At 34.2% G+C, this 27716-nt stretch overlaps 4 protein-coding genes across 7 annotated transcripts; 2 read left to right on the top strand and 2 right to left on the bottom strand.

The window, feature by feature from the left end:
* LOC110665012 (uncharacterized) lies at positions 1 to 2283 on the top strand. 2 transcript variants are annotated; one of them, XM_058153202.1, is made up of 4 exons: positions 1 to 339; positions 1103 to 1200; positions 1296 to 1813; positions 1859 to 2283. In XM_058153202.1, the coding sequence occupies exons 1-4, from the start codon at positions 125 to 127 to the stop codon at positions 2048 to 2050; spliced, it is 1023 nt and encodes a 340-aa protein (XP_058009185.1). In that variant the 5' UTR covers positions 1 to 124; the 3' UTR covers positions 2051 to 2283. The 2 variants fall into 2 exon arrangements, with proteins under 2 accessions (XP_058009185.1, XP_021680650.2); XM_021824958.2 differs by having other exon boundaries at positions 1296 to 2283.
* A 1759-nt stretch (positions 2284 to 4042) lies between these two features.
* LOC110665011 (zinc-finger homeodomain protein 6) lies at positions 4043 to 6386 on the bottom strand. 2 transcript variants are annotated; one of them, XM_021824954.2, is made up of 2 exons: positions 5644 to 6386; positions 4043 to 5522 (listed from the first exon to the last, which is right to left on the bottom strand). In XM_021824954.2, exon 2 carries the CDS (start codon positions 5164 to 5166, stop codon positions 4120 to 4122), a length of 1047 nt encoding a protein of 348 aa, XP_021680646.2. In that variant the 5' UTR covers positions 5167 to 5522; positions 5644 to 6386; the 3' UTR covers positions 4043 to 4119. The 2 variants fall into 2 exon arrangements, with proteins under 2 accessions (XP_021680646.2, XP_021680648.2); XM_021824956.2 differs by having other exon boundaries at positions 4043 to 5435.
* A 3087-nt stretch (positions 6387 to 9473) lies between these two features.
* On the top strand, positions 9474 to 24704 carry LOC110665010 (sugar transporter ERD6-like 6). Of its 2 annotated transcripts, none has more exons than XR_009151280.1 (18): positions 9474 to 9888; positions 10005 to 10067; positions 10192 to 10281; positions 10484 to 10543; positions 10632 to 10697; positions 11479 to 11544; positions 11644 to 11719; positions 12013 to 12077; positions 12169 to 12261; positions 13666 to 13746; positions 13850 to 13934; positions 14597 to 14643; positions 14824 to 14886; positions 14991 to 15050; positions 15173 to 15238; positions 15321 to 15380; positions 17471 to 17734; positions 24162 to 24276. XR_009151280.1 is itself a non-coding variant. In XM_058153201.1 (18 exons), the coding sequence occupies exons 1-18, from the start codon at positions 9700 to 9702 to the stop codon at positions 24525 to 24527; spliced, it is 1458 nt and encodes a 485-aa protein (XP_058009184.1). In that variant the 5' UTR covers positions 9479 to 9699; the 3' UTR covers positions 24528 to 24704. The 2 variants fall into 2 exon arrangements, 1 of the variants encoding a protein (XP_058009184.1); XM_058153201.1 differs by lacking the exon at positions 17471 to 17734 and adding an exon at positions 24415 to 24704 and having other exon boundaries at positions 9479 to 9888.
* LOC110665013 (uncharacterized) lies at positions 24683 to 27272 on the bottom strand. The gene is made up of 4 exons (XM_021824959.2): positions 26488 to 27272; positions 25517 to 25606; positions 25375 to 25442; positions 24683 to 24917 (listed from the first exon to the last, which is right to left on the bottom strand). The coding sequence occupies exons 1-4, from the start codon at positions 27259 to 27261 to the stop codon at positions 24782 to 24784; spliced, it is 1068 nt and encodes a 355-aa protein (XP_021680651.2). The 5' UTR covers positions 27262 to 27272; the 3' UTR covers positions 24683 to 24781.
* Between the last annotated feature and the right edge of the window lie 444 nt (positions 27273 to 27716).

Below are 27716 nucleotides of genomic sequence, written 5' to 3'. Positions count from 1 at the left end.
TCCCTTAGAAACGGCAATCCAAATCAACAGACCTCTCATTTCTAACCTCCTCTTTCTGGTTATTGCAAGGTTCCATGTTGAGATCAATAGCACACTTGCAATTTTATTAATTCATTAGAAAGAGATGGGAAAGTGCGTGATAATGATGATGGCAGCAGCGATGGTGGTGGTGTTATGGGCGGCGGTATCGGTGGATGTAGGATGGTGCAAGGATGCTGTGAATATGGCTGCAAGTAATGTGGAGGTGAAGGCGAAAGAGATGAAGCAGAAAGCAGCCATGCAGGGTGTCAAGGAAAAGGCCGACTCCTGGTCTGACTGGGCTTATGGGAAGTTCTCAGGGTAATCATCTTCTCCCTTATTTTTCAGGAAAATTCTTGCTTGGCCGTAGTTTATCAAATGTTCTTATACTCTTGAAATGCATTTATTAAAATGGTACTAGAGTCGTCTCTAGTGAATTCAAGTCGCAGACAGAATTAATTAATTGTATTTGGTTTACCGCTGTTGTCCCTTTGTGTTTTTTGGCCCTCCTTATGCGGCTGATCTTTTTGGCTGCTTGGCTTGTGTTCATGTTTGGGCTTGTTTCCTCTAGTTTGTTGTCTTTTGGTTGGTGTTTTCACCTCCATTTCTTTTAATAAAATTTGTTTGCCTAAAAAAAAAAAATCTATTAGCACCTGTGTCAAGGATGTGTATGTAGTTTAAGCTCTTCTATCTTCTACGGGCATAGAATAATAGAATAGGATATATAGTTGCAAGTTTTTTTTTATAAGCAATATATTATTTTAAGTTGAGAATTCGACTTTAGTGTGATGGATCTTTATGAAAGTTTTGTCGAATAAATTGAATGGAATGTAAATTTGATGGAACAATTCATTGCATTTCATTACAGATTACCAAACTTGCTTTTACTTGCATCTGGTTTTGCGGTTTAATTAATTAACTACTCAATTGTATTGCTTAGAATTCTAGTTCACTACCCTTTTTTTCCTTGATATGCATGCATGCTTAATTAACTTTCGTGTGGGATCTAAAAGACCATAGCATTTGAATTTTAAGGATTCATGCATACTCTTTTAATTTTCCACTAATAATGTTGCGCTAACAGGGGGCTTGGATTGAAAGGAAATGACGCCAGAGAAGCAGCTCAAAACCTAATGGATAGAGCCTCAAGGACATCAGATACAGTGAAACGTGCCGCATCTGGTAATTATTTATCCTCCGTAATATTTTTTGGTCCAAATTTAGTTTTTTTGAACAATAATTTTCTTTTGCTTGTTGATTTTGTTTATTTCTTCCAGAAGCTTCAAGGCGTGCTTCTGAAAAGAAAGGCAAGGCAGATCAGGTTATAAGAATGGCTTCAGATAGAGCTAGTGATGCCAGAGAAGCAATGGCAGGAGCAATGAACTATGGGAAAGATAAAAATGACGCCTATGACATGGCTTCAAATTGGGTTAGTGATTCCAAAGATGCAATGGCAGAAGGAATGCATTATGGTCGAAGCAGACTTGGTAAGGCTTATGAAGAAGCAATGAAGCATGGAAAAGAGAGAGCAGCTCATGTTCATGATGAAGCTAAGCAGCAATTTAATAAGGCTAAAGGAGCAATGGAAAGTGGAATGGGTTATAGAAGATGGGACGAGATGGATGTCTTTGAGGAAGCTATAAATAAAGTCGGAGAGGCATGCATGACGGCCAAGGAAACAATGAATTTTCAGGGCAAGTCTAAGTATGAAGCTGCCAAGGAGAGAATGTCAAAGGCAACTGGTGATCTAGGAGCCAAGATGAGAAATGAGAGAGCTACTGACATGTATGATGAAGCTAAGCAGAAAATTGACACTGCTTCAGACACAGCCATGGAGAAGGCTAAGAACGCAAAAAGGGCAATGCAAGGAGCAATGGGGCATGAAATATGGGAAGAGATGGGTGCCTTTGTTGAAGCTGTAAATAATGTAGGTACGGCATACAGGTCAGCCAAGGAAGATACAACTTTTCAAGGACAGTCTAAGTATGAAGCTGCCAAGGAGAGAATGTCGAAGGACACTGCAGATCATTGAGTAGAAGTACCACTTTCTACATGCTATCTTCATCAGTGAGTCATTGACATCAGTCTGTTTGCATCTTTAGTTCTCATAACATGTTCTCTGAGACATCATTTAGAAGTCGTGTCTAGCTATGGGGTTCAAATTCAAGATGGACTTATGGTTTTCTATTTTCATTGCATATTATAGTCCAGGAACTGAACTCATGAGTACTTTCTGCTCGCAATGAGGTAGATGTGTTTAAGAAACTTGGTGATGGTATAGACTAGACTTGGCAAATGACAACTAACGGATTTCAATAACATTTGGGGGAAATAACAATTCAGGCAGCTGGAGATATATAGAACAGAAATATGCATGCGAGGAGGGAAACTATATGTTATGCTGCAAAACACTGGAGTAATTATAATAAGAAAAGGGGGTATTTGAGTGAACTATGAGGAATCTTGGTGGGTAATTGATCCCACTTGTTATAAATAAGGATTATTTTTTCCTCCTAGTTGGCCATCTCTAGCATAATGATTTTTCAAAAATATTCTTGTAATTTTACTAATGGCAGCATGCTTTTTGATTTTTTTTTTTTCACAAAGGTCCTTCAATTACTCATTTTTTCCTTGCACGCTATTTGCAAATTCTGATCAGTTTACAGTAGTTGCCAGTGATTTTCTCCAGCCCTTCATCATCTCCTTCCTCAACCCCTCTCACTAAACGCCAAAAAACATAAAATTTACTCCTGCTATTAATTTTTTTTTTGGTTAATTAATTTTCGTAGAGCCTGTTTGAAATGAAGGATAGCATGATTCTCTCTCCCAGAAGTGTCATTTCCATAAGTGCATTAAATGTGATTTAATTAGCTGACGGAATCTTTAGAAATTTCTCTTTTTTATTAATTGTATTATGTTTCATACGTTTGGGCCGTTAAAATTATTATTGAAAAAATTATTTTTTTAATTATATTAATTAAAGAGTATTAAAAAATAATTAAAAATTAAATTTAATTAATTTTAATTATAAAAATAATAAAATTATTTTTTTAAAATTATTTTTTTTAATAATATTTAAAAATTATATTTTTATTTAAAAAAATAATTTCAAATTTTGAAACTTAATGCTAAAAAGGCGTTGTAGAGTTTATTGCTTCAGCTGTTTCTCTCTGTTTGGTTAGTGGGGGAGGATTGAATATGTCTTTCCTTCAATAATGCACTGCATTTAGTGGCAAGTCAAAATTAAGTTCCTAGCAAAAGCCAAATGTTCCCATGTGAATCTTGGTCAGTTATTTACACATTGCAGGAGTGATCATTTTTCTCTGTCGTCTACATAAGCAATCATATCAAAGATAATAGAAGCAACAATCACTTCCAAACAGTGATTAGTTATGACCCACTAGAAGAAAAATTTTGGTGCTCTTGATTAGTTGAACACAAATAAGGGCATGCATTATTAGGATTAATCAATTTCATTGTTGTGTTGTAAATATCCCGTTCGATCCGGCTTTAAATCTCTGAAGATGTGTAGATGAAAAGAGATTACGAGGCAAAGGTTCAAGGAATCCAAGCTTGCAATATGCTAGAGGGGCCACCTTGGATGATTATGGAAATTCAACGCATGATATTTTTAGCTTAAAAAAAAAAAAGAAACAAAAGGGGGAAAACAAAAGATGGACACACACATATAAGAGTAAAACATACCTTCCATACGTTCATATGGCTCGACCAAAAGCAGATCCATCTTTCTCATTTTCTGCTTTTTTTTTTCCCTTATTTGATCGAGTTCAATTTTGTTTACAATTTCAAAAACAATTTCAATCTTTGGTTTTTTTTTTATGTACATATTATTTCTAGCTAGTAGAAATGCCTTGTTTGGGCTGGTGATGGGAGAAGGAAAAAGAAAATGAGAGATCCCATTAAGTTTTATCTGAAATGATAGAAATTGTGATCATTCTCAGGTTCATCTAAACAAGAAAAGGTCCATGTTAAATTTCTTAGTATATGGAGGAAAAATTAACAGTGAGTGCTAACCTCTATTGATCATCACTTTTATTCGAAATGCACATCTAATCTATAATTGTAGTCACAAATATATCATCATAAAATATGTTTTTCAAGGGTTTCAATTGTGCTTACATTTGCTTTTTTCATGGATTGTTTGTTGTTATGCATCCAAACCTTGAAAACTTTTCTCTTTAAGCCTACTCGTGAGCAGAACTGCTGTACGTCTTGCTCATCTTGTTTCTGGATCTTCCATCCCAATCTTTCTGCAAATTCCATCATCTTGTCCTTCTGTTCTTGGCTAAACTTTGTCCTAAGCCTCTTCTTCAACGACGATGGTTGCATAGATCTTGCTCCTTGCAAATTTGACTGAAACATATTGATATCTTCACTTGATGACTCCGTACCACCACTCCCCCTCCCACCGAAGGTCATCATCATGGGTGCAATTGGGGCCGTGGAGGGGGTCATAGAAAACCCATGAGGGTACCCATGATATTGATGAACAGAAGCTTGCGGTTGAGGAAGTGAAGTGGCAAGTTGTTGAGGAAGGGGTAATGTGTTTCTTTGGTTATTGTTTGTGTAGTAACAATTGGCTGCGCATTGTGGCTTTTCCCCACCAATCTCTTTTCTATGGAAGTTCCTATGGCATTCACAAGCTGCACATTTCAACGCTTCTGGGGTGCCCTCCTCGCCGCTTGGCATGAATTCTCCACATCCATCGACGACGATTCCTCCCATGTTTGCTGCGTGATTTCTCAAACATTCTCGATATCTAACTGATGTTGTCGATGCGGTGGCGATAGCTGTTGATGCTGGTGGTGGTGGCGGTGATCTAGAAATGGATCTACTGGCAGTAAGTGATGTTGCTCTTGTGGCAGCAATTGGAAGTGAAAGTGGAGCCGGAGTTGGATCTGGGGTTTGGTCAGGATCTCTAGCTGGTTTGAGAGTTTGATGTTGCAGATTAAGTGGAAGATGGTGTTCAAGAGTTTGAGGTGTAACGGTTTGATGACGATGATCACTTTTTGTTGCTCCGAAGGCTGAAATTATAGAAGCAGAAGGGATTTTGCAGGAGGAATCTCTATTAGGTGTATTGTAATCCAGAGAGCTTGGCATCTCCTTCTCTTGGCCTCTCAGTTCCATCAAACTGATCTGCGAGATAAAAGCTTTGAACCTAAGTCTTGATATCTAGTACCCTCCACTTCTCAAATCGTCATCATCTTCCTGATTATCTCTGTCAAAACCATGGCATCTTCCTTTGAACCTTTCAACCCTAGTTTAGCCCATCCACTCCCAGAACAAAGATGATCATCAAAGAACTAATCACTCAAGATTATTCTCCTTCCTTATTCTGATTTTGACGTTTATGGCTGAAAACCCACCAACCCATATCATTGATTTCAACCTTATTCCTAAAGACGTAAGCAAGTGATTGAGCAATATATAGACTTGTATGATTAGATGACTTGGAAGAGAGATTATTTTCTGCAAAACCCTATCTAAAAAAACACACACAGTGGAAAGGAAATGAGAGAATTCGTTTACAAAAAACAAATTAAGCGGGGAAAATGAGACTACTATGGGCCCTACTAGCTAGATTTAACTAAAACAAATACTTACCTTGATCAATTAAACTGTAGATTTGAAGTAATGAAGCTGTAATTGCACCATGAAGCTGATAGTTGCAGAAGCGATTAAGGAAGAAAAATCAGAAAAGGAGAGGCGAAAAGTTTGAGAGAGATGGATAAGAAGGCTGTTTCCCAAAATCCCATCCAATCCCCTAAAATCCATTAATCAAAGTAACGGGGCGGATTGGTTTTGTGGCCTTTGTACTAAAAAAAACAGTGACAAGGACAAGAGGTGGATGACATCCGGAAGAAGAGAACTCTTGCAGAACAACCGACAAGGTCATGCTATTTCTCTTCCATAGCCTGCACACTAGTCCAGCTCCTAATTATTGCCTCTCCCTCTCTCTCTCTCTTTCTCTCTCTGTCTCTTTCTGCACCACTCTCTGCAAGGCTGCAACCCTAAACCAAGTGTTTTTTAAGTGCAAAACAGCAAAAAGAGGGAAAGAGAAAGAGAAATATATAAGGCTTTATCGTTTGGTTTGGTTGCCTGGAATCTTCCTGCAAACCTCAAGTCCACAGGCTAAAGAGTCTCAGTTTTGTGCTATATATTAGAGTTGAAACCCCAATTAGAGAAGCTCTTAAGCAAGCGTTTAACCTAAAATAACGAGAGAGAAAGAGAGAACAAAAGGGCTTCCTTTTCCCTGTGGTCTTTGTGAAGAGAATAAAAGTAGGAATACTCTGGTCCACAACACAGTTTTTGTCCTTTCTAGCGTGTCAGATTCTCTCTCTCTCTCTCTCTCTCTCTCTCTCTGTCTGTGAGTTTGTGTCTCCTACTGCAAATTCAACACTTTCCCTACTAACCAGTGACTTTGGCTCTCATCTTTTACGAATTGCAATTAGTGCTAAATATCTGCTCCTTGGCCAATATATATACCTATTCCTTTTTTTTTTTTTTTTACTCTCATCTTTTCCCTCTTGCTATTCTTTTTGTTTTCTCCTAGCACATGATGCTTTGCTTATTCAAAATCATGTAAAATTTTTTTTTTTCTAATATTTTCTAATATTATTTATATTTTTTTAAAAATAATATTTATAGAAACCTTCACATTTGCACGACTTTACTTAATGCGTATTTCCAATGTGGATGGTTACTTTCGGGAAGGGATTGGTATCTTTTGAAGGAGAAATTATACAATGTGGTTATTCTTTATTATTAGTTTACATTTCATATATAGGATATAATTTTCCTTTTGGAAGAGTTTGTGTTACTTGTTTATGTGTTTATAAGGTGACAGAAGAAGGCTGCAGTGGTTGGTCTTATTTAAAATTATCATATAATAAAATAAAATGTTATCTCATTCAATCTGAGCGGTGACCGATTCTCTGCCTGTGGCACTAGGTTGTTTAGTAAACGAAAATTAGAAAAAGAAATCTACACATTTAATTTTTTTTTTGTTTATTATTTGGAATTATGGGATATAATTATATTAAATCCTTTGAAATTAATAATTTAAATTATCTAGATGAGCTGCCTCTTAACTAATTGGAATTTGTTAGTAACATATTTGGTTTTCCCATAAATTAATTAATGATTAAATTTGAATGCACGATTTTTTTTTTTTTTTTCATATGAAATGCGCTAGTGACTAAACAAAGAAAATAGTAAATGTCTTCCCTGATTAATATGCACCCACCGGCTGCTGCCTGGTTTTGAACGTGGCAAATGCCTAGCCAAGTGTTCTTTCTCTGTTCCTTTGTTTCCTCTTTTGGTTTCTCATTAATTCTTCCTTTTTTTTCAATTAATTTTAGCATTTTTAACATTTATAATCAAATATATTTTAAATCAATTTTCAATATTAAAATTATTTTTTAGTGATTTTAAAAGCACACTTTTCTATCATTTTAGCACATTGAAGATAAATAATTTTAAGAAACTGTCATTATTAAATTAATTTTATTAGATTATTATTTTTATTATTAAACAATATGCATTTATGTTTTTATTTTTCTATCTTTTAATTGTAATTCAAAATTTCAAATCATTCCTATAGAAAATTATTAATGAGGCATAAAAACAGCAGTGATATGATATAGATTTTTTTTCAGAAGTGGGAAGGCAACAAATACAGAATGTCGGGTGGGCACAGCCAGATTTTTTCATTGAATTACAGTTAACTGATCTAGTGTTGTTTTACATTATTATTAAAAATAAAAAAAATATTATTTTTTAAATATATTAATTAAAAAATATTTAAAATTAAATTTAATAAATTTTAATCATAAAATTATTAAAATAATAAAATATATTTTTAAAATTTTTTTTAATATTTAAAATAATATTTTTATTTTAAAAAATACTTTTAACTTCTCAAATTCAATATCAAATAAATACTTAAAATGCATATCCTTCATTTATTAATAGATGGGCAAAATTTTAATCAAATGTCAGCAAACTAAATTAAAATTTGCAATGATTTAATTTAATTAAATTTTTATATGAATTCTAACTAATTATTTTTAATATTTTCATTTAATTATTTTTTATATGAATTTTCATGTTTATAAATATATTTTTTTAATTTAAAAACTAAAATTTTATAAATATTTAATTCAATTAATTTTTTTATTAATTCTCATATTTTCAAACTTATAGATGAAAAAAGTTATTTAGTCTTTTTAATTTATAAAATATTATCTTTTAATGTGGCACAGTATCGTAGGTTAGTACACCCAGACCCAGAACTTCTTTAGCTTCATAAAATTCTTGTATTTCATCTCGCCTTAATAGAGTTTTTTGCAAATCATTGAAGGCCAAAACGGGTCTACTAAGGAAGTGCTTGGATTTGAAGAAAACAAATTAAAGAGGAATACATATGTATTGTGCAAGCAACTAAGCATATGAAAATAGATGATATTTCTTCTATCTCCAAGGAAGTTTCCACCTATGAATGAATGTCTGCAACGACAATGAAATGGCCGTGAGTTATTCAACTTAGCTCTCAATTTTGTAAGAGGATTAAGAGCACTACCATCTTAGGCTCTTAGCTAGCTTTAACATCATCAAGAATTGTTTAAGTCAGGTATAAAAGCAAACAGTTGTTGCGTGTCCCATTTTAGGTCTATAGTGCACCACTGGATATAAATATAATGATGGGAGATGCATCTGTTCTCATTCACTCACAAGCTTCTTTCCAATCCCTCCTTATACTTTTTTTCATCACTTGATTAATAGTTAGCTTGACCCAAAAAGAGTGCCTTTGGTTGTACATTAGGACTCTTTGGGTGATGTGTTTTGTCTGTCGTTGCCATATTCTGGATATGACAAATAATTGTGCCATTTTCTCTATAAAATTTTCTGTCTCATACAGTCACTGATAATTTAAAAACACTAAAATCAAAAGCATTGTTCTCTCCCACTGTTGAGCCTTTTGGAGAGCACTAATTCTGTGCTTGGGGCATCTTGGGGTCTCGGTCACCAGTGGAAAAAAGGCTTATTGGGTGATTTGAGGAAGGTTCCATAGTATTTCAACTTGAAGAGCCTCGATCTTCATATTTCAATTAGTGTCCGTTGCTCTCCGATTCCGGAGAAGAATGACAACATGCGACTGCCTCAGCCATGGTCTCCCAACTCTAGGGTTTTTTGTGTTTGTGGACGTATGGGCCTTGCTGTTTGGGCTAGGGTTAGGTGGGCCTCAAGTGGGCTCTTCCTTGCAAATGTAACTTGCATTGATCCATGAGGCCCACTTGATTTATAATCTGATGGATCTACTTTGTCATGTATTGGGCTTGAAGTGGCTTTCATGAATGGAAATATGTATAAGGTGACAAAAACTTCAGTGTTTTATTCACGTCATTATATGCAAAAGTCCAAACAAAAAACAAAATACGTGCTGTCAAAAGAAAAGTTACAAAATACGTGTCCCCACTTGCACCGTCAACAGTCAACACTAATTGTTCTTCTACATCATTGCGGCCACCGTTTCCTTCTCGGAAATCAATCTCTGAAACTTGCCTCTCTGGGTAAAAAACCTCGAAGAGTTGTATTTCAAGCAATCTTGTTTGATAATTTTGCCTAAGAGAAAATCATTGAGTAAACTAAAACAGCACCATGAGCTCCAGGGAGGAGACTGAGGATGGACTTAGGAAACCGTTCCTCCACACGGGTAGTTGGTATAGAATGAGCTCCAGGCAGTCCAGCATGATGGGCTCCTCTACCCAGTTTATCCGCGATGGCGCTGTCTCCGTCGTCTTCTGCGTCCTTATCGTTGCTTTGGGTCCTATCCAATTCGGATTCACCGTAAAACATCTATGCTCTTTTTTATAAAATATATTTTTTAATTCCCTTCTCCCTCTATTTTACTCTAATGTGTGTATGCCAAATGAATTTTTTGTTTGTTGCTTCTCCGAATATAGTGTGGGTATTCTTCGCCTACGCAAGCGGAAATCATCAGCGATCTCAAGCTCTCTATTTCAGAGGTTCTACTTTCTGCGTTTTGAATCTCATTTCTAATCTTTTAATTTTTCTTTTTGTTCTCTCTCCTCCGCCGGCACCCCCCTCCCTCCCTTCTTTCTGGTTTAAGTTTGACTTGATTGTGTACAGTTCTCTCTGTTTGGATCTTTATCCAATGTTGGCGCTATGGTTGGAGCTATTGCTAGTGGTCAGATTTCTGAGTACATTGGCCGCAAGGGGGTACAATATCATCTCTTAATCGTTTTTATTTAAGAAATTATGGAAAGATTCTACTAATGGTGCTACAATGTTTAGTTCTTTTCATATTGGAAGGAATGATTTGACAATTCATTAACACAGTGGAAGTTCTTGCATATTTGTCAATAAAGGTAGCCGTTTAACCAATGGATGATAATTGCTGTGTTATTATGTTAAATTGCAGTCGCTGATGATTGCCGCGATCCCTAATATAATTGGTTGGTTATGCATATCATTTGCAAAAGTGAGTGATCATTAGATGCTTTGGAACTTCTTAGTGTGCTGTATTCCTGTTTGAGCTTGCCATGGATAATATCTTGCTGCTTTTGCAGGATTCATCTTTTTTATTCATGGGAAGGTTGTTGGAAGGGTTTGGTGTTGGTATAATCTCATACACTGTAAGCCTAGAGACCAATATGTGTTTTTTTTTTTTTTTCCTTTGGATCCTTTCATTAATGTTTAATGGATGAACTGTATTATTGGGAATAGTGTAAAGGGAAAATTTATCCGGATTCATTATGTTTAGATGTAGTCAGAACTCAGAACTAGATATTATACTTTGGGAAGGACAAACTAAAATTGTAATATCATAAGTTCTGTTTTATTTCAAATTATTATGTCATATGCAAGAGATAAAGGTCTCTTTTTTATTTTATAAAAAATTTACTACAACTACTAATAGAAAGGCCACTACATATTATCAAAAGATTATCAAACTTTCAAAAGATATCACTTTTCTCATTCTTTTGTTTTGAATGGACTTTATTTTTTTATAGTTTAAAAGCAAAAAACTTATATGTAAAGGCTAAAGAGAGCTATATTAATGTTTAAAAAGAAAGAAACGTCAAGAAACTCTACTCTATATGCTTCCATTCATGCTAAAATTAGGGATAGATATATAATATAAGGAAAAGAAAGGAAGAATTACCTTTTATATTATTTTCCTGCTGCTTATATTTAATGTTGGATTTTTTTTTTTAGATCATATATATAGTATATTAACCTATATTTGAGAGGGCCATGATAGGTAATTTGTTCATGTATTCTTATCACACCCTCATGAATTCTGAGACTTTCTCATAGAAACTATGTTCAAAAACTTTATCAGTTGGGTTTTTTCATGAGAGGGGGGCACATTATCCCTCTCTGGTCCACTAATAGTTCTGACCTTGTGTCTAGGTGCCAGTATATATAGCCGAGATATCGCCCCAGAACTTGAGAGGAGGCCTTGGATCTGTTAACCAGGTTGGTTGTGACATCTAAATCAGATTATTTGTGCTGTTCTTGTCAATTTTTGTTCATGATGCTAAATCGATCGTTTGAATCAATTGCTTTATTTAACAGCTTTCGGTTACTCTTGGAATCATGCTAGCTTACGTATTAGGACTTTTTGTAAATTGGAGGCTGCTTGCAGTTTTAGGTAAGCCCCTAAGAAATCCCTCTTGAACCTTGCACCTGTGGGTCCTATGATTTTAGGGCTACAATTTTTGGAGTACATAGTTGAGCACAGGATTCATGATTATACTGAAACCATTTATAAAAGAAACAAGTTGCTATTAATATTTTGGTATAGTACATTGTCCTAATCCTATTGAATGCTACGAGTATTGGAAAGTTTCTTTTCACATTTATCAACTTAACTAAACGTTAGTCATCAGTTAGGTAGTTTGACGAATGAATGGCTTTAATTAATGCATCCTCTTTAATTTGCAGGAATGTTGCCTTGCACATTATTAATACCTGGCTTGTTTTTCATACCTGAATCTCCTCGATGGCTGGTATGGTTCATGTGCTGAATGTTGGTGCATTTTGATCTCTTTGTAATTTTTTAATTTTCTTTTCAACCTCCTTTGTTTCATTATCTGCCAGGCCAAAATGGGGATGACAGAAGATTTTGAAACATCTTTGCAAGTCTTACGGGGATTTGATGTAGACATTTCTGCTGAAGTGAATGAAATCAAGGTATGGAACCAAACTGATGTAGTCAAGGAAGACTAGATTTATGAATTATTTTGATTTAATTGTTAATTGTGAAATTCAGATTTTCTAGTATAATTTGGAAGCTTAGATTTCTATTATTTAGGAATTATATTATTATTTAGGAATATTAAAAAGTTCTATTAGGCTTAGCATTTTCCTAGTTAGATTGGTTTAATATTTTCTTATTTTAGGATTCCTAATCCTAGTATTAGTAGGACTAATTATTATACTATAATTAACTATGTTATCTGGGTATTTTAGCAGAGCATATTTTAATTGGTATTGACAATTGAGAATTAATTGAAAATTTGAGATTTCTTTCTCTTTCCTTTTGAATGTTCTTTGTGTTCTAGTCAAGAAAGATTTAGGAATTATTTTGGTTTAATCGTTAAATGCGAAATTAAGATCTTTAATTCAGCCTTTCTAGTACAATTAGGAAGTTTAAATTTCTATTGTTTAGGAATATTTTAAAAATTTCTATCGGGCTTAGTATTTTTCTAGTTAGTTTGGTTTAATATTTTCTTATTTTGGGATTCTTAATCTTGGTACACTAGTAGGACTACTTCTTATACTATGAATGCCATTGTCATCTAGATATTTTAGTAGGGCTTATTATTAATATTGACAATTGAGAATCTATCGAAAATTTGAGATTTTTTTCTCTTCCATTTTGAATATTCTTTGTGTTCTACGTCACTCTCCCTCTGTCTTTTTGTTTTTGGTTGCATGTGAGTCTGTGTGCGTGTGCGTTTCTTTCACTTGGATCAACTTAGACATATAGTATAACTTTTAATTCTCAATTTCTTTCTCTTCCCTTTTGAATGTTCTTTGTGTTCAGTCAAGAAAGATTTAGGAATTATTTTGGTTTAATCGTTAAATGCGAAATTAAGATCTTTAATTCAGCCTTTCTAGTAAAATTAGTAAGTTTAAATTTCTATTGTTTAGGAATATTTTAAAAAGTTCTATCAGGCTTAGTATTTTTCTAGTTAGTTTGGCTTAATATTTTCTTATTTTGGGATTCTTAATCCTAGTACACTAGTAGGACAAGTTATTATACTGTGAATACCATTGTCATCTAGGTATTTTAGTATAGCTTATTATTAATATTGACAATTGAGAATTAATAGAAAATTTGAGATATTTTCTCTTCCATTTTGAGCATTCTTTGTGTTCTATGTCACTCTCTTTCCCTCTGTCTTTTTGTTTTTGGTTGCATATGAGTCTGTTTGTGTACACATTCTTTCAGTTGGATCAACTTAGACGTATAGCATAATTTTGCAAACAAAGTTGGTGAAAAAGATTCTCAGATGATAAAGGTGGATGTGTTCATATTCATCATTTTAGCCTCTAAACAAAGCCACTGCTCATGGATGTATTTTGCTGCAGAGATCCGTAGCATCATCAAACAAAAGAACAACAATACGGTTTGCAGATCTCAGGCGGAGAAGATATTGGTTCCCTTTGATGGTAGACTGGCTTGTTTTGAAATTCTGATTGGTTTTCTGATGTTATTTCTGTGTTATTTTTGGAACTTTAGAACGCCCAAGGTTGATAGTAATTTATGCTGTAGGTAGGAATTGGATTACTTATGCTCCAGCAGCTCAGTGGCATCAATGGGGTTTTATTCTATTCCAGTAACATCTTTGAAAGTGCTGGTATGACCCCCTTTTTTTTTTTTTTTTTTTTTAACTTTCCCTTTTCACTTTTCTTTATGATTGCTTGCTAATTGGTTTTGGAAATGAGATAAATATGGGACTGTCTGCTGTTAGAGATTACCTAGTAAACATGTCTAATGATGCAATATGTATATTTCATAGTTTTCAAGATTTTCTCGTTGCTGCTCTCATTTATGATCTTCTTGTCAAGGCTGTTTCAAAAGCTAAATTACCATGTTAGTTTAATACTTCTCTTGGTCTTCCATGAATGTCTAATGATGCAATATGTATATTTCATAGTTTTCAAGATTTTCTCGTTGCTGCTCTCATTTATGATCTTCTTGTCAAGGCTGTTTCAAAAGCTAAATTACCATGTTAGTTTAATACTTCTCTTGGTCTTCCATGAACTCATGATACTATGAAAAGATAGGATTGTTCGTGTTATAGGTTAACTAATAAATACATCACATACTATTACAACCGGGAAACTTCCTAATTTACTTCACTATTCAGTATTCTCATCCTAGTGAAAAATAGTATTAAAATATAAATATATAAAATATTCTAAATGCTGTTATGAATATTGTAGTTTCTACGATTTTCCTTGTGCCATAATTTCACAGCAAATAACAATGGTTGATTAAGTGGCTGTAAATTGGCAGGGCTTAATTCAAGTAATCTTGCTACTGTTGGAGTTGGGATCATTCAGGTAATAAGTCCGGTGGTATACTCAATGTTATGGTTCTTCTTTTGCCTTGATCATTCGCATAAGAGTTGGTGTAGCCTCATGGTACCAATAGAAAGAAGGGAAATTGTTAGATAGAGAGAGGGGAGGAAAAATTATGGGTCCTGCCCAATTCATCAAATGAGAAGAGATTACTTTTTATAGGTTCTTGCCACTTGTGTCACCACATGGTTGGTGGATAAAGCTGGGCGTAGGATTCTTCTTATTGTAAGTATCTTTCTTTTAATTGACAATTTAATGGAAAAGAAAACATCATGTTTGGTGATAAAGGACAAAATAAATATGATCTTCAATTGAATCACCTGGTGCAGATATCTACATCTGGAATGACTGTTAGCTTGCTTCTTGTTGCAGTTGCCTTTTATTTAGAGGTTTGTAATGTCACAAGGCCATTAACAATTAATATTATGTTTTTAAATATTTATTCTGACTTGTTTATTGGAGGAACTTTGGATTCCTTCTTATCCCTTTTCTTCTTCATCATTGATACCAGGGCATTGTTTCAAACGATTCACATTTATATAGCATTGTGGGAATCCTGTCACTTGTGGGGCTTGTGGTATGATTTCTTCCATTGCAAGTACATGTGTGCTCCTCTGTTTGTGCTCTTATATATTGGATAAACCTTTACTTACATGCAGGCTATGGTAATTTTCTTCTCCCTTGGGCTTGGAGCTATTCCTTGGCTTATAATGTCTGAGGTAGGCAAAATTTTGCTCCTATCTCAATCATAATTTCATAAACATGCAGAACACTTTGTTTTGTGGGGGGCATAAACTTTTTTATGCACTATTTGATAAACACAGTTGAATCAGTTCCATCAGCGCCTTTTCTTTCTTGCTATCCTGTCGACTCTAGGCAGTCTAGGACTAACTGGCAAGTCTTTCAAAATCTAAAATCATTTTCTCCAACCATCCAACTCTGTATTGTCTGGGGAATGTGCTACTCAACAAAGAGTGGAAAATGATTAATTTAGGAAAGCAATAAAGCTCAGGGGAATAACCATAAGCTTTATATAGGAGTGAAATAGCTATTAGGCCTCACTCAAAAGGGAGACTATGATAGTGGCATCATATATATCATGGTTTTGCCTATTGGCAATAGGAGTTTGTTGTTGGAGGCATGTAATTGTTGCTTACACTCTGGTTACTGCATTCTTGCGAGACCGAGAAAGTAAGCTGAAGGTAGGGTGACCTTGAAAGTTTTATGTAGCGAGATAACTGTTTCTGATAAAAAAAAAAAAAAGAATAAACAACTGAATTGGATTTGTGTGTTAAATTAAGAACCAACAGCAAATGTCTTCATTATGGATGCTTTATTTGGTCTCCAGTTACGGTATTTTTCTTTCTCCAATGATGACTGCCATTATGTCTTATATGAATCAGCCACATGTGTTTCATTGGTTCTGACTTTTGAGGACATTCTTAGTTTCTTACTAGGGACTACACATGTTAAATATTTCTTTGCAATTACTGGCTTATGCCCCTAACCTTTAGATGTAATTTCAAATCGGACCTACATTTTAAATTGTTATGATGTAAATCTTAAACTCTACAAACTATTGTAATTAAAAAAGAAAACCTTTTTTTTTTCTTGGTAACTTCTCAACTTGTTTTTAACTTTACAAAATTAATATGGAGTTTCAATTACCATTTACTAAAATTTGATTATTTGCATAAAATGGTTGAGGATGTTGAAAAAACTTAGGGAGAAATTTGAGATCAAAGGCTGAATCTTTTTAACTATAATTCATATATTACTTGCTTTTGTCTATAAAATTTGGATACATATAATCTCTTTGTTTCGGGTTGACATAGGGAGACAGTTTTAACATATTATCAATAGAAATATATATATAAAAAAAAAAATTGAAGACTCATAGTGATATGAGTCATGCCATTTGGACTAAAAAATGCCCCATCTGAATTTCAAAGAATAATGAATGACATTTTCAATCCATATTCTGCATTTTGCATAGTTACATTGATGATGTTTTTACTTTTTCATCCTCCATTGAATAACATTTCAAGCATTTGAGAACTTTTGTGTTTGTTGCCAAAAAGAATGGTTTAGTTGACTCTAAGTCCAAGATAAACCTTTTCCAGACTAAGATTAGATTTTTAGGACACTATATCTCAAACAGCACTATTTCACTAATGGAGAGATCCTTTGCTTTTGTGGACAAGTTTTCTTATAAAATTCTTGAGAAAACACAACTTCAAAATATTTTAGGATGTTTAAACTAAGTTCTAGATTTTTACCCGAATCTTAATAGAATACTCTAACCCCTCTATGATGGGTTAAAGAAAAATTCAAAGCTTTGGACACAAGAGCACACTTTTGTCATTCAGAAAATCAAAGCCTAGATTAAAGAAATTCCTTGCTTACACCTAGCTAATCCCAGTGCTTTTAAAATAGTTGAAACTGATGCCTCTGACTTAGGATACAGAGGAATTTTAAAGCAGCAGAAACATGATAAAAAAGTTATAGTTCAATATGTTTATGGACATTGGGATAATACCTAGAAAAATTATTCTATTATAAAGAAAAAAGTTTTATCTATAGTTATTTGTATTCAAAAGTTTCAAAGTGATTTACTTAATCAAAAATTCCTTTTAAGAATAAATTGCAAATCTGTGAAAGAAATTTTGAAAAAAGATGTTCAAAACATTGCTTCAAAATAGATTTTTGCTAGATGGCAAGCCATTTTAAGTATTTTTGATTTTGACATTGAATATATTAGAGGAGATATGAATTCTTTCATTGACTTTTAACTCGTGAATTTTTGCAGACTCCTCACCATGATCCCTAGAAAGCCTCCAGGAGATCCACCGAAAGAAACAAAATAATCCAAGCCAAAGTCCTCTTCTAAAGCTTCCTCATCCAAGCAAAAATCTTCAAGCAAATCCCAAATTCTTGTTTTAAGCCAACCAAAAACCACCCCTCAAAGCCCTATGGTTTCCTGGAAAACTTTATTCTAGAGGGAAATAGATCAATTACAAAGACCTTCAACTTCACAAATTTCGAAACTACCAGAAAGCCAAATACAGGAATGGTTAGCAGATCTCGTCAACCATCTTGAACTTTGCCAAGTCCTAAGGGAGTCCCTTCCTGAAGGACCCCATAAAGATGTGGTTACTGATGTTTGTTTAAAGAACTCTGAGAAAGAGATTGTTTTACACAAACCAAAACCTCTTTCTTAGCAAAAAACTGTTTCTCAAATTGATTTAGCTCCAAAAATTATCTCTTTAATAGATCTAACTTCAAAACCAAAGGAACTAATTGTTTCACAAAACTTTTTATAAAGCTCTAGTCCCCCTCCACAATTTTTTTTGAAGGAATCTTATCAAAGCATTTTAACTGTTGAAGATGGTTTTTATAATGCTAACCCCAGTTTGTGTGCAACAAAGTTTTTTGGTTCTTGGCATTGCAAATCGTGGGATCGCTCAAAAGATCCAGCTTATTATCAAAGCATTTTGATTGAAACAGGTTCGGTCAAAATTAAACACTTCCCAGAAAACTCTTTTACTCCAAACTACTCAACTTGCAATATCATCAAAGTTATCAACCCTATAGATTGGAGACAAGGCCTTTCACTTCTCAAAAAATTTCAAGCCACATTTGGAACAAGCCTACTATCCAATCAAAATTTCACTTGTTGGGATTATCACCATGCCTGGATTAATGCTTTTCTAATTCAAAATTCCAACCAAATCCTCACTTGGCTCTTCCTCTTTAACACCATTTCTAAATTTCATTTTCCTAGATGGTTTGCCCAATGGTAAACATGGATGGGAGCCACATTCGAAATTTTGCCTTCTGATATCTATCAGGGGTATACCACTTTTAAAGCTAAATACGTGCCTCCAGTAGAGGAAGAACTTTTCCATCCTCTAATTCTTTTTGCTTTAAAATTCTTTGTCCCTTGGGTTCTTGCTTGGAACTATGAATATAAAATTGGACAATTTCTTCAACATCTTTCTTTAAATCTTGAAGTTATCTTTCTTTTAATAAAATTAGACAGTTCAGTTGGTTTTCATAAACAGAACAGGCTTTAATGATGTTTAAGTTGCGAGTTTGAGGCTTTTCCACAAAAGGAAAAACAATTCTTTTACCTTTAATCTTCGAGAAAATATGATCATAATTCACAGCATATGGAGTGATAAGATTTATGAATGGAGTGCCAAGTATGACAGTATGATGAATGTTGTGTACATGCAAAAATGAAGTTTTGATATACAAACCGTTGTTGGAAACATATGCATCAATCTTGGAATCAATTTTAAGATAAGAGTTATTTGCAGTTTTGAGTCTTTCTTTGGTGGCTTCTTGAAATCTTTTTAGAATTATTCCTTCCTTGATACAATTAAGGTCAGTACCTGTATCAAAAAGAGCAATATTGTCCAATCTAAAATCATCAGACATCTTTAGTTATTTTGATGAAATATTTTTGAGAAGTGACTTGCTTTAAAACGAAGAGAAAATTTTTTGGAATATTTTTAAGATTGGCTGTTTGGGGTGTTTCAATTTTGGGTTCAGGTTCATCTTCTTCTTCAGAGAATTTCTTAAGAAGAAGTTGGATAATGGTAGAGTCTTCCTTCTGCTTGGCTTGGAGTTGTTTAAAGTCAGCTTTTATGGTCTTTATCTCGGTTTGGGGTTCTTGGATAGCAGAAGTGGGGAGTGGGGGTTTTGACTTTGTTTGACTTGGTTTTTTGGAGAATGGTTGTAAGATCATAGGTGTTGTTGGCTTTGGGTGGAACAATATTAGAAGAAGAGGCTTCAAAGGATTCTTGAAGCTTTGTGAGATAATCTTTTTGGATTTGAGGATCTTGAATATGGTTGAGCACTTTAAGGAAAAACTTTTGATCTTTGGTAAGCATATTTAGTTGCTTTTCTAGTACTTCAGTTGATGAGGAGTTAGAAAGAACTTCATCAAGTTGGAGGGCTTGATTATCTTCAGAGGAAACCGATACAGTGTCTTCAGAATCTGATTCAAGCAAAAGAGTTTCAATTTTGCCCAAGGCTTCTTCCTCAAATTGGAGCTCATGGAGCCTTTTATTAAGCTTGCAATATTTTGCAATGTGACCTTTTTTCCCACATCTGTAACAGGTAACATCTTTCCTGGGAGTGAGATCTTGTAGCTTTGGATATGATCTTTGGTAGGGCTGAGCAGAATTCAGTTCAATCCGAAAAACTGAACCGAACCGAATCAATTCGGTTCAATTGGTTCGGTTTTAAAATTCAATCAGTTCGGTTCGGTTTTACATTATAAAAATTTCGGTTATTTTGGTTCGGTTCGGTTTTGAAGAGAAAAAAATCGATTAAACCGAACCGAATAGTAATTTATATAGTCAAATCGAACCGAATCGATTTTTGAATTGATTTATTTTTATGAAAAATTTATGAATTATATTTAATTATATATATATATATATATATATATATATATATATATATATATATATATATATATATATTAATTGTTTAATTTCATTGATTAGTGGTTATTAGGTTCAAACCAAAGTTAAAATTAGATAAAACAACTTGAAAATCAAGTCTAAATTAAAAAATTAATAAAAAATCAAATCGATCGGTTTAAACCGAACGGAACCGAACCGAACCGAAATAGAGCGGTTCGGTTCGATTTGATTTTTCATCCATTTCGGTTCGGTTCGGTTTCTAAAATTTACGGTTCAGTTTTTATAATTTAATTCGGTTCGGTTCAAACCGAATGCTCACCCCTAATCTTCGGTATGTTCTGGTATAGGCTTTCTTCTTGTAAGGTTTTTCTGGTTGGTGAGAAGATTTGTCTTTGGAGTAGTGTTTTTGGTGTTTTCGATATCTCTTGGGTTGGCAATCTTGACAAGGTTTAAAGTTTGAAGAGGATGGCTTTAGGTAAGAGATATCAAACTATTGGCAAAAGTATCCAAGTTCTTTCCTAGTTTTGTGCATTTCTAATATCAATTGTTTTTGAAGCTTAAGATTTTGACAAATCTTCGAGCCTTCTTTTTTAGTATAGCTGATAAGTTCGCCATAAGTTAGTTGATCATAAGGAATTTGATCATTGTAGTGCTCCTTAATTTTATTCCTAACCATTTCTCTAAGGAGAGGAGGGAGAGTGGCAAGAAACTTTTCTTTCCAAAAAGGTTAGTTGGAATCTTCACGAAGCATAACCTTCGTATGGAAGGTGTCTTTATACCATTTAAAATCACTAAACTTCTTATACCTGAGATTAGAGAGAAGCTTAGCATTTTTGTATTTAAGGTGTGATGGATCTCCATAAAAAATGGAGAGTAAGTGCAACAACATTCTGAATTGGTATGCCATTCTTATCAAGGATTGATTCTTGATCTTCATCAATCTCTACTGACTTTAAAATTTCTAGCTTTTATTGGGGAGTGAGATAATAGTCCCACCATTCTTTAAGTTGGCCTGAGAATCCTGCAATAAGCAGTTCTGCAATGGCTTGGTCAAAAGTGCCTGTCTGGGTTCGATAGGCATTTGCTGGAAGATATTAAGGATGTTGTACTCAGACATTTCATCTATGTTCCATTCATAGACAGAGGAAGCATTATAACGGCTTTGAGAGAGGGCACTTGGCTTGTCTTCAATGACAATGTCTGAAGCAGTAGCTCTCGGATAATAGAGCTATTGGGAGTTTTGCCAATGGACTTTGTTGACTTCTAGGGAAGAATTTTCTTGGAAAGCATTTTCTTCATCAGAAGATTGTTTCATAACATTGATAGAGGATTCAGGGGTGTTCGAAATAACAACATTAGACTTAGTTGAAGTTCAGGAACCGAGTTGATTCAGGCGATCCTGAATGGCTTGAAGGAATTCTTCTTTGTTTCTCTGCTAGAACTGAGACAGAGAAGTCTTTGATACCTCAAGGGGCTTGAAAACTAGGGCTTTTATCTTTGATCCCCCAGATGAGGTAATCACAGTGGGATGCTGGATTTGCTTTTGGATATCATTCAACTAGTTCCCAATAGTGTGAAGGTAATTATTGGTTCAATTGTTTTGCTGGATGATGTTTTCAAGATCTCTCTCAGCATTTTTCTCGGACTTAACTTTAAAAGGTGAGGCTATAAGGGTAGCTTTGTGGTGTTTAAATTGGAGTTCTCTAAGTGGTGAATGGACAGACTGAATCCATTTATTCTTTGGAGTTTGCCAAGAAGGGATTTCAGAGAGTGGATTTAAGGACTTTGCCAGAAAAGGATATTCCAGATTATTCTCAGAAGCATAAATCTCAAACCAATAAAAAAAAAAGTGTGCTTGCTGCTCATGAATAAACGCATAAAACTTTCCTTAGATCTCATGTCTCTGATTCAAAAAGTGTTTGAAAAACCAAAGTTTTTTCTTATGATTATGAGGAGCATAAAAATCATTTTGAAGATATGCTTTATCGACTTGAAATTCCTTTTGAAAAACATTTATTTTATCATTTATATTCTCAGTCACAAAGGAAAAAGTTGGAAATGTAGGTCTTGGTTGTTCTTTAAGAGTGGAATAGACTAGTCTAGGTATGGTAGTGGAAAAATCAGCAGTTTGCATTGAAGTTCTTGGTATGTCAGAAGTTGAATGTCTAGGTAAGTCAAAAATTTAGTTGAAGTGTTCTTGGGTGGTTGGGAAGTTAACAACAGAAAGCGTTCGAGTAATAGGTAAGTTTATTACAGAAGGTAGGTTTGAAATCCTTCCTAAATTTATAGTTTCAAAAGAAGAGGCAGTATCATAAGAGGGTCTCGAGTTTGTGAATTTCCTGGTGAAGGATAACTTTACTTTTCTGTTTGGGTATTGGGCAATTTGTCTAAGCTGTGTATTTGGGCTTGGAGGAGATATTGGGCTCCTTCTAAGATCCAATCATCTGAAAGGGAAACTTCATTCCATTTGATAGATCTAGGGACGACAGCATTGGCTTTAGTGAGGTTAGTTTGTAGGAGGAGGGTTTCTCCTTTCTGACTGTGAATAAGAGCTTTAAAAGTAAAATCGGTCATTATGGCTTTGTAATGAAGTTTAAAAATTAGAGCAACGGGAATTGATCTAGGAAACATTTTGTAGTTATGAGTTTTAATTTGCAAAACAAGACTATCCAACAAGTTCTTATCATTCAAAGATATAGTAAATTTGGATAACACTCAAAAGAAATAGGACCAGTGCAGAGACTACACTAAACAGAGCTAAGCAAAGAGTCTTGAAAATCATAAAACTGTGTATCTCTAAGGACAGTTAAGATAGAAGTATTAAGACCTTCTTTGGTTAGGGACTTTATACCTACTTGAACCAATCCTATATGGATGTAGTTGTATACTCTGGCTTTGTGCATGTTCAAAGAAGAAGAAGTTAAAAGCTTTATGATCTTAGAGGGCTTTGTGATATGAATATCTCTTTCCTCGGTTTTGATACTATAGTCAGTTTTACTAAGTTAAACCCACTGTGTGTGTGTGTGTGTGTGTGTGTGTATATATATATATATATTTCACTTTATGACAACTGATGTTTAAAGAATATATCTCATGCTGATATGTCATTTTATTATATACCACATATGTAAACACAGGGACATATTTTTATTTACATACTAAGTTGCATAGCATTAAAAAATTTTATGAGGAGAAATTCAAATGATTAAGGAAAAATATATATTTTAGCAAAATTTTAATTTTAGCTGCTGCCTTTCTCTTTTTTCTCATCCTTCACATGATTCATAAGCCCAACATTTACGATATCTTTTGTCATCAAAATGAAGACAAACCGCAATTCGTATCCTCTAGGTTTTTCATTCTCATTTCTATTTTTGGCTTAAAAATCACTCGAAAAGGAGATGAAAAGAAATAAATCAAAAGGAGAAAAAAAAATATTTTTTAAGGCAATTAAAGTGTAGTTCTATGTTGATATCTTCCCAGTTCCAATAAAATTTTCACACCTTTGACCAATTATACTTTAGGAACTAATTAATAAATTAAGCACATATTCACATAGAAGTGATGAGGCTTACTTGGGCAAATATGATTGAGAACGATTAATGTGTAGTGGCGGGACCTTGGTTGGCAGGTTGAGCAGTGAGGGAGCGCTAGGGCAAAAAATTGATGGGTCAACTAGAAAAATTAGAGGCCAAGGAGCCATTGCCCCTTGCCGCCCCCTCCTCTGCAATTGCTCCTTGTATTTGATGAGAGTTTTCTTTAGACACATCATTTGTAAGTCTCATGGATATGGTGTAAATGTATTCTATTTGAATGTTTAGAACTATAGAATGAAAAATAAACTTATTTTGAATTATGTTTAAGTAAAAGATTAAACAAAACCTAGGTGAGTGCATCAATATTGATCTTGGATCTAAAAGTTGGATAAATTGTGCACATAAATAATTTATAAATTAAATAATATAAAAATATCATCTTGTGGGTCTGCCAACAAAAAACTATTGATGTGTTACCTACTTAGTTGCTATGAAGCACTCAATTTTTCTGAATCGCATATTTCAGATACTCCCAGTGAATATTAAGGGCCTTGCCGGCAGTGTAGCAACCTTGGCAAATTGGCTGACGTCCTGGGTGGTCACAATGACTGCAAACTTGCTGTTGAGTTGGAATAGTGGAGGTCTCTCTCTCTCTCTCTCTCTCTCTCTCTCTCTCCCTCCATGCCCACCAGGCACATGTACTCTTGTGTTTTCACATTTGTTTCACATGTAGAAAGTGGGTGTTTATAGTGTCTAACAAAACTGCTTCACTGTCACAGGCACTTTTACTATTTACACGGTGGTGACTGCTTTTACTGTTGTTTTTGTGACTTTATGGGTCCCTGAAACCAAAGGAAGAACTCTGGAAGAAATACAATCATCCTTCAGATAGAAGTGTTTATACAAGCTTGTGTGATCTGCTTTCAACTAAATCATTTATTGACGCAAATTGACTCAGTTGTGTTTATGAACTCGCCTTGGATCATGTGTTGTTCCATTCTTTTAACTCTTGATTTGTTATATGCTCAAAGGAGAAAAAAACAAAAATAAAGAAATTCAATACATTTAATAGTGTTGTTTCTGGTGGCAAAGATGTTGCAGAGTGCAAATAAAAGGAGGGTATGTTGACAGATGCAAGGCAGATTTTCACTTCTGTAGTTCAACACCTTGCAGGGAAGCAAGGAATCGCTTGAGATGACGATTGTAGACGCATGGTCGTTCCAGGTGAACCAAGTGACCTGCCTTCTTTATGCCCTGAAATGCTGCATTTTCTCCCAGTTGCCTGTAATCAAAGAAAAGTCGTTTGAGATTTTCAGTACTTTAATATGTTTATGGACGATCCTATCCGTGGATCTATGTACTGGAGTTTTTGTGTTATGATCACTTGAATCAACTCATCAGGATTCAGGGAATATTGCATGGTATTAGTATAGCTGTCCACCAAAAAAACAATGTGGGTTGCACGTTATAAGGTTCACATACTCCTGAAAGAAGCAATACAACGCCACTCCTATTTTCCAAATTGTTAAAATCTTTATTATTTCAATCAAATTTCATACGCAGTAATATCAAAATTTTCATTACATTTTAGTTTTTACATTATTGAATTTTATCCCTAAAATTTTTAATTGTTTCTTTAAAATTGGCACAGATTAAAAACATCTCAATTAATGGTTTAGATTTGTGGCTAAATATAGGCATTGCCAAAGTTAATTATAGGTAATGAGCTAGAAGCATACTCTTTCATGTTCTGTGCGAGTTCGAGCTTGAAGATTTGGTCATCCTCACCCCATAAGAGAAGTATCTTCTGCAAGATTATGATTTAATATAGCAAAAGAATTATTAGAATGCAGTGAAGAGCAATGAAAATTGGTAAATTACCTGAGGAAAGGTGGGGATGGTGGCGTCTTTGTTGCTGATGACTAATCCCTCTAGCAGTTCAGCTCTCTCTTTCCTGTTGGCGAACATGACCTGTGTTTTTCCAATTTGTTTGATTTCGACAGAAATTACATAAATGTTTATCAAAATTGTTCAACAGATTTGTGGGCCTTTTTTTTTTTTTTAATGCTGTTTTCCCTAGACAGATTGTCCTTTCAAATACCCAACTTGTCTCAAGTGGCTCTTTGCCTGTGATTTTGATTTTAATAAAAGCATTATAGATAAATTTTGGTAGATTTCCACTATATTTTTTACATTATTTAAGTAAATGGGTAATTATTTACAAGAATGATCAATAATACATCAAAGGTTAACATAATTAAAGAGTGGATAAACTCTAACTCATATAAGAATGAATTTAATAATTATTAAATTAAATATTTATATTAATTACAGAATTAATTAAAATATATTTATAAAATATATAAATATATATATAAATATTTAATTTAATAATTTATAAACTTATTCTCATATAAATTTAAAGTCTCTGAAATCGCTCCGAAAGGAATATCCTAGCACTATAACTGTTACAATAAATAATATTCTTTACTGGTTCATAATAATTAGGTTTTTGGATGGGTGTTGTCAATGCAAGCTCTACCTAACATTTTTATGGATATTTTTAGCCCTATCCCATGAAATTGTTATGTTCAACTCATGCACATTTATGTGTTTTTTTTTTCTTTTGAAAATTTAAAAAAAAAATAGCTTGCTAATTTAATTTGATCTACCACTGTACACATTATAGGATATAAGATATACTGGATCACCATACTGTATATTAGATTATATAATAGTTGCTGATAAAAAAATTATATAATATTTAGTTGAAAAAGCTGTGAAAAAATAAAAAATTTTCCTTTCACCCATACTGAAAAAAACAAATAAATAAAAGTGATATGAATACGAACCTCTAGGAAGTCTTTGTGAAGGCGATTTGGGAACCAGAGTTTCTTGTAAACGGCGACAGAAAGTAAAGCTTTAAGACCCTTAGCAGAACTAGGCAACAAAAGCTCTGACGAAGATTTAAACCCAAGACTACTCAATGTTGATTTGCTGATGGAGTCTGTCATGGCCAAGATCGACCCAGACACCACCATGGCTTCAACCAACTCTGGGTACAACTCAGCCATCTTAAATGCCACCATACCGCCGTAGCTAAAACCCACCACTGTACACTTGTCCACTCCTACCTTCTTTAGACCCTTCACCAACGTTTCTGCTTGAAACGTCGGTGATCGCTCGGTTTTATCGGTGATGGAGCCGCCGAAGAAGAGAAGGTCAGGGATATAAACGGAGAATTTCTTGGTCAAGGCACCAACTTGAAATTGCCAAGTGACTATACCCTCTGCAGCAAAGCCATGGACTAAAACTACTACTGGTTTGCTTGGTTTAGTTAAGGTTTGAGTGTTAGTCTTTTCACCTTTTTGGGATTTCTGTTTCTCAATAGTTTCAACCGGAACCCAAAAGTTCATCACAGTGCCTGGCTCAATCTCTACTGGATGGGGTTTCACCCCTGCCATTTTCATTAGCCCATGCAATAAGGGCCTCTGAGCTGCAACAAGGTTTACCATCTCTCTCACTCTCTTTCTTAGACTCTGTGTATGTAAAAGTAGAGCAATAGCGAGAAAGGTTTTAAAGTAGGAAGAGGGAAGGTTTGGTGTTGGGTTGTTATATGTTGCCATTATGTAGTTGAATTATTTAAGCTGATAAATCTAGAGCAGAGATGTTTATAGGAGGTAAAAATAAGCGTGCAAGGCTGGTTGTTCGCTTTTGATCAACAACACTGCCTACCCTATCCCTCATGTCTACAGCTTGTTCATCTTCAAAGTGGACCTACTGAAAAATATGGCGTTTGCATGTTGACATTTCAATTATATTTTGATTTTCTTTGTATCAGATGATTAGCATAAATTGCTCTTGGTGGGATTCAAATCCAATCGTTGTCGTTGGCGTAATATACATGCTTAACGATAATAATAATAAAAAATTGAATGCTGGATATGAATAAATAAAAGTTTAGGGACTCAAAAATAAAACTCGAAAGTGGGAGGACTTCCGGATGTAGTTTTGAAAAAAATAATGTGGCCCATCAGCGTAGTATGTATTCTCATGTAATATGGGCTTGTCATGAAAATTA

Source organism: Hevea brasiliensis, chromosome 9 (assembly GCF_030052815.1).
Source record: "Hevea brasiliensis isolate MT/VB/25A 57/8 chromosome 9, ASM3005281v1, whole genome shotgun sequence".
NCBI lineage: Eukaryota > Viridiplantae > Streptophyta > Magnoliopsida > Malpighiales > Euphorbiaceae > Hevea > Hevea brasiliensis.
The sequence above is the reverse complement of the archived record's forward strand: the minus strand, read 5'-3'. Positions and strand labels throughout refer to the sequence as shown.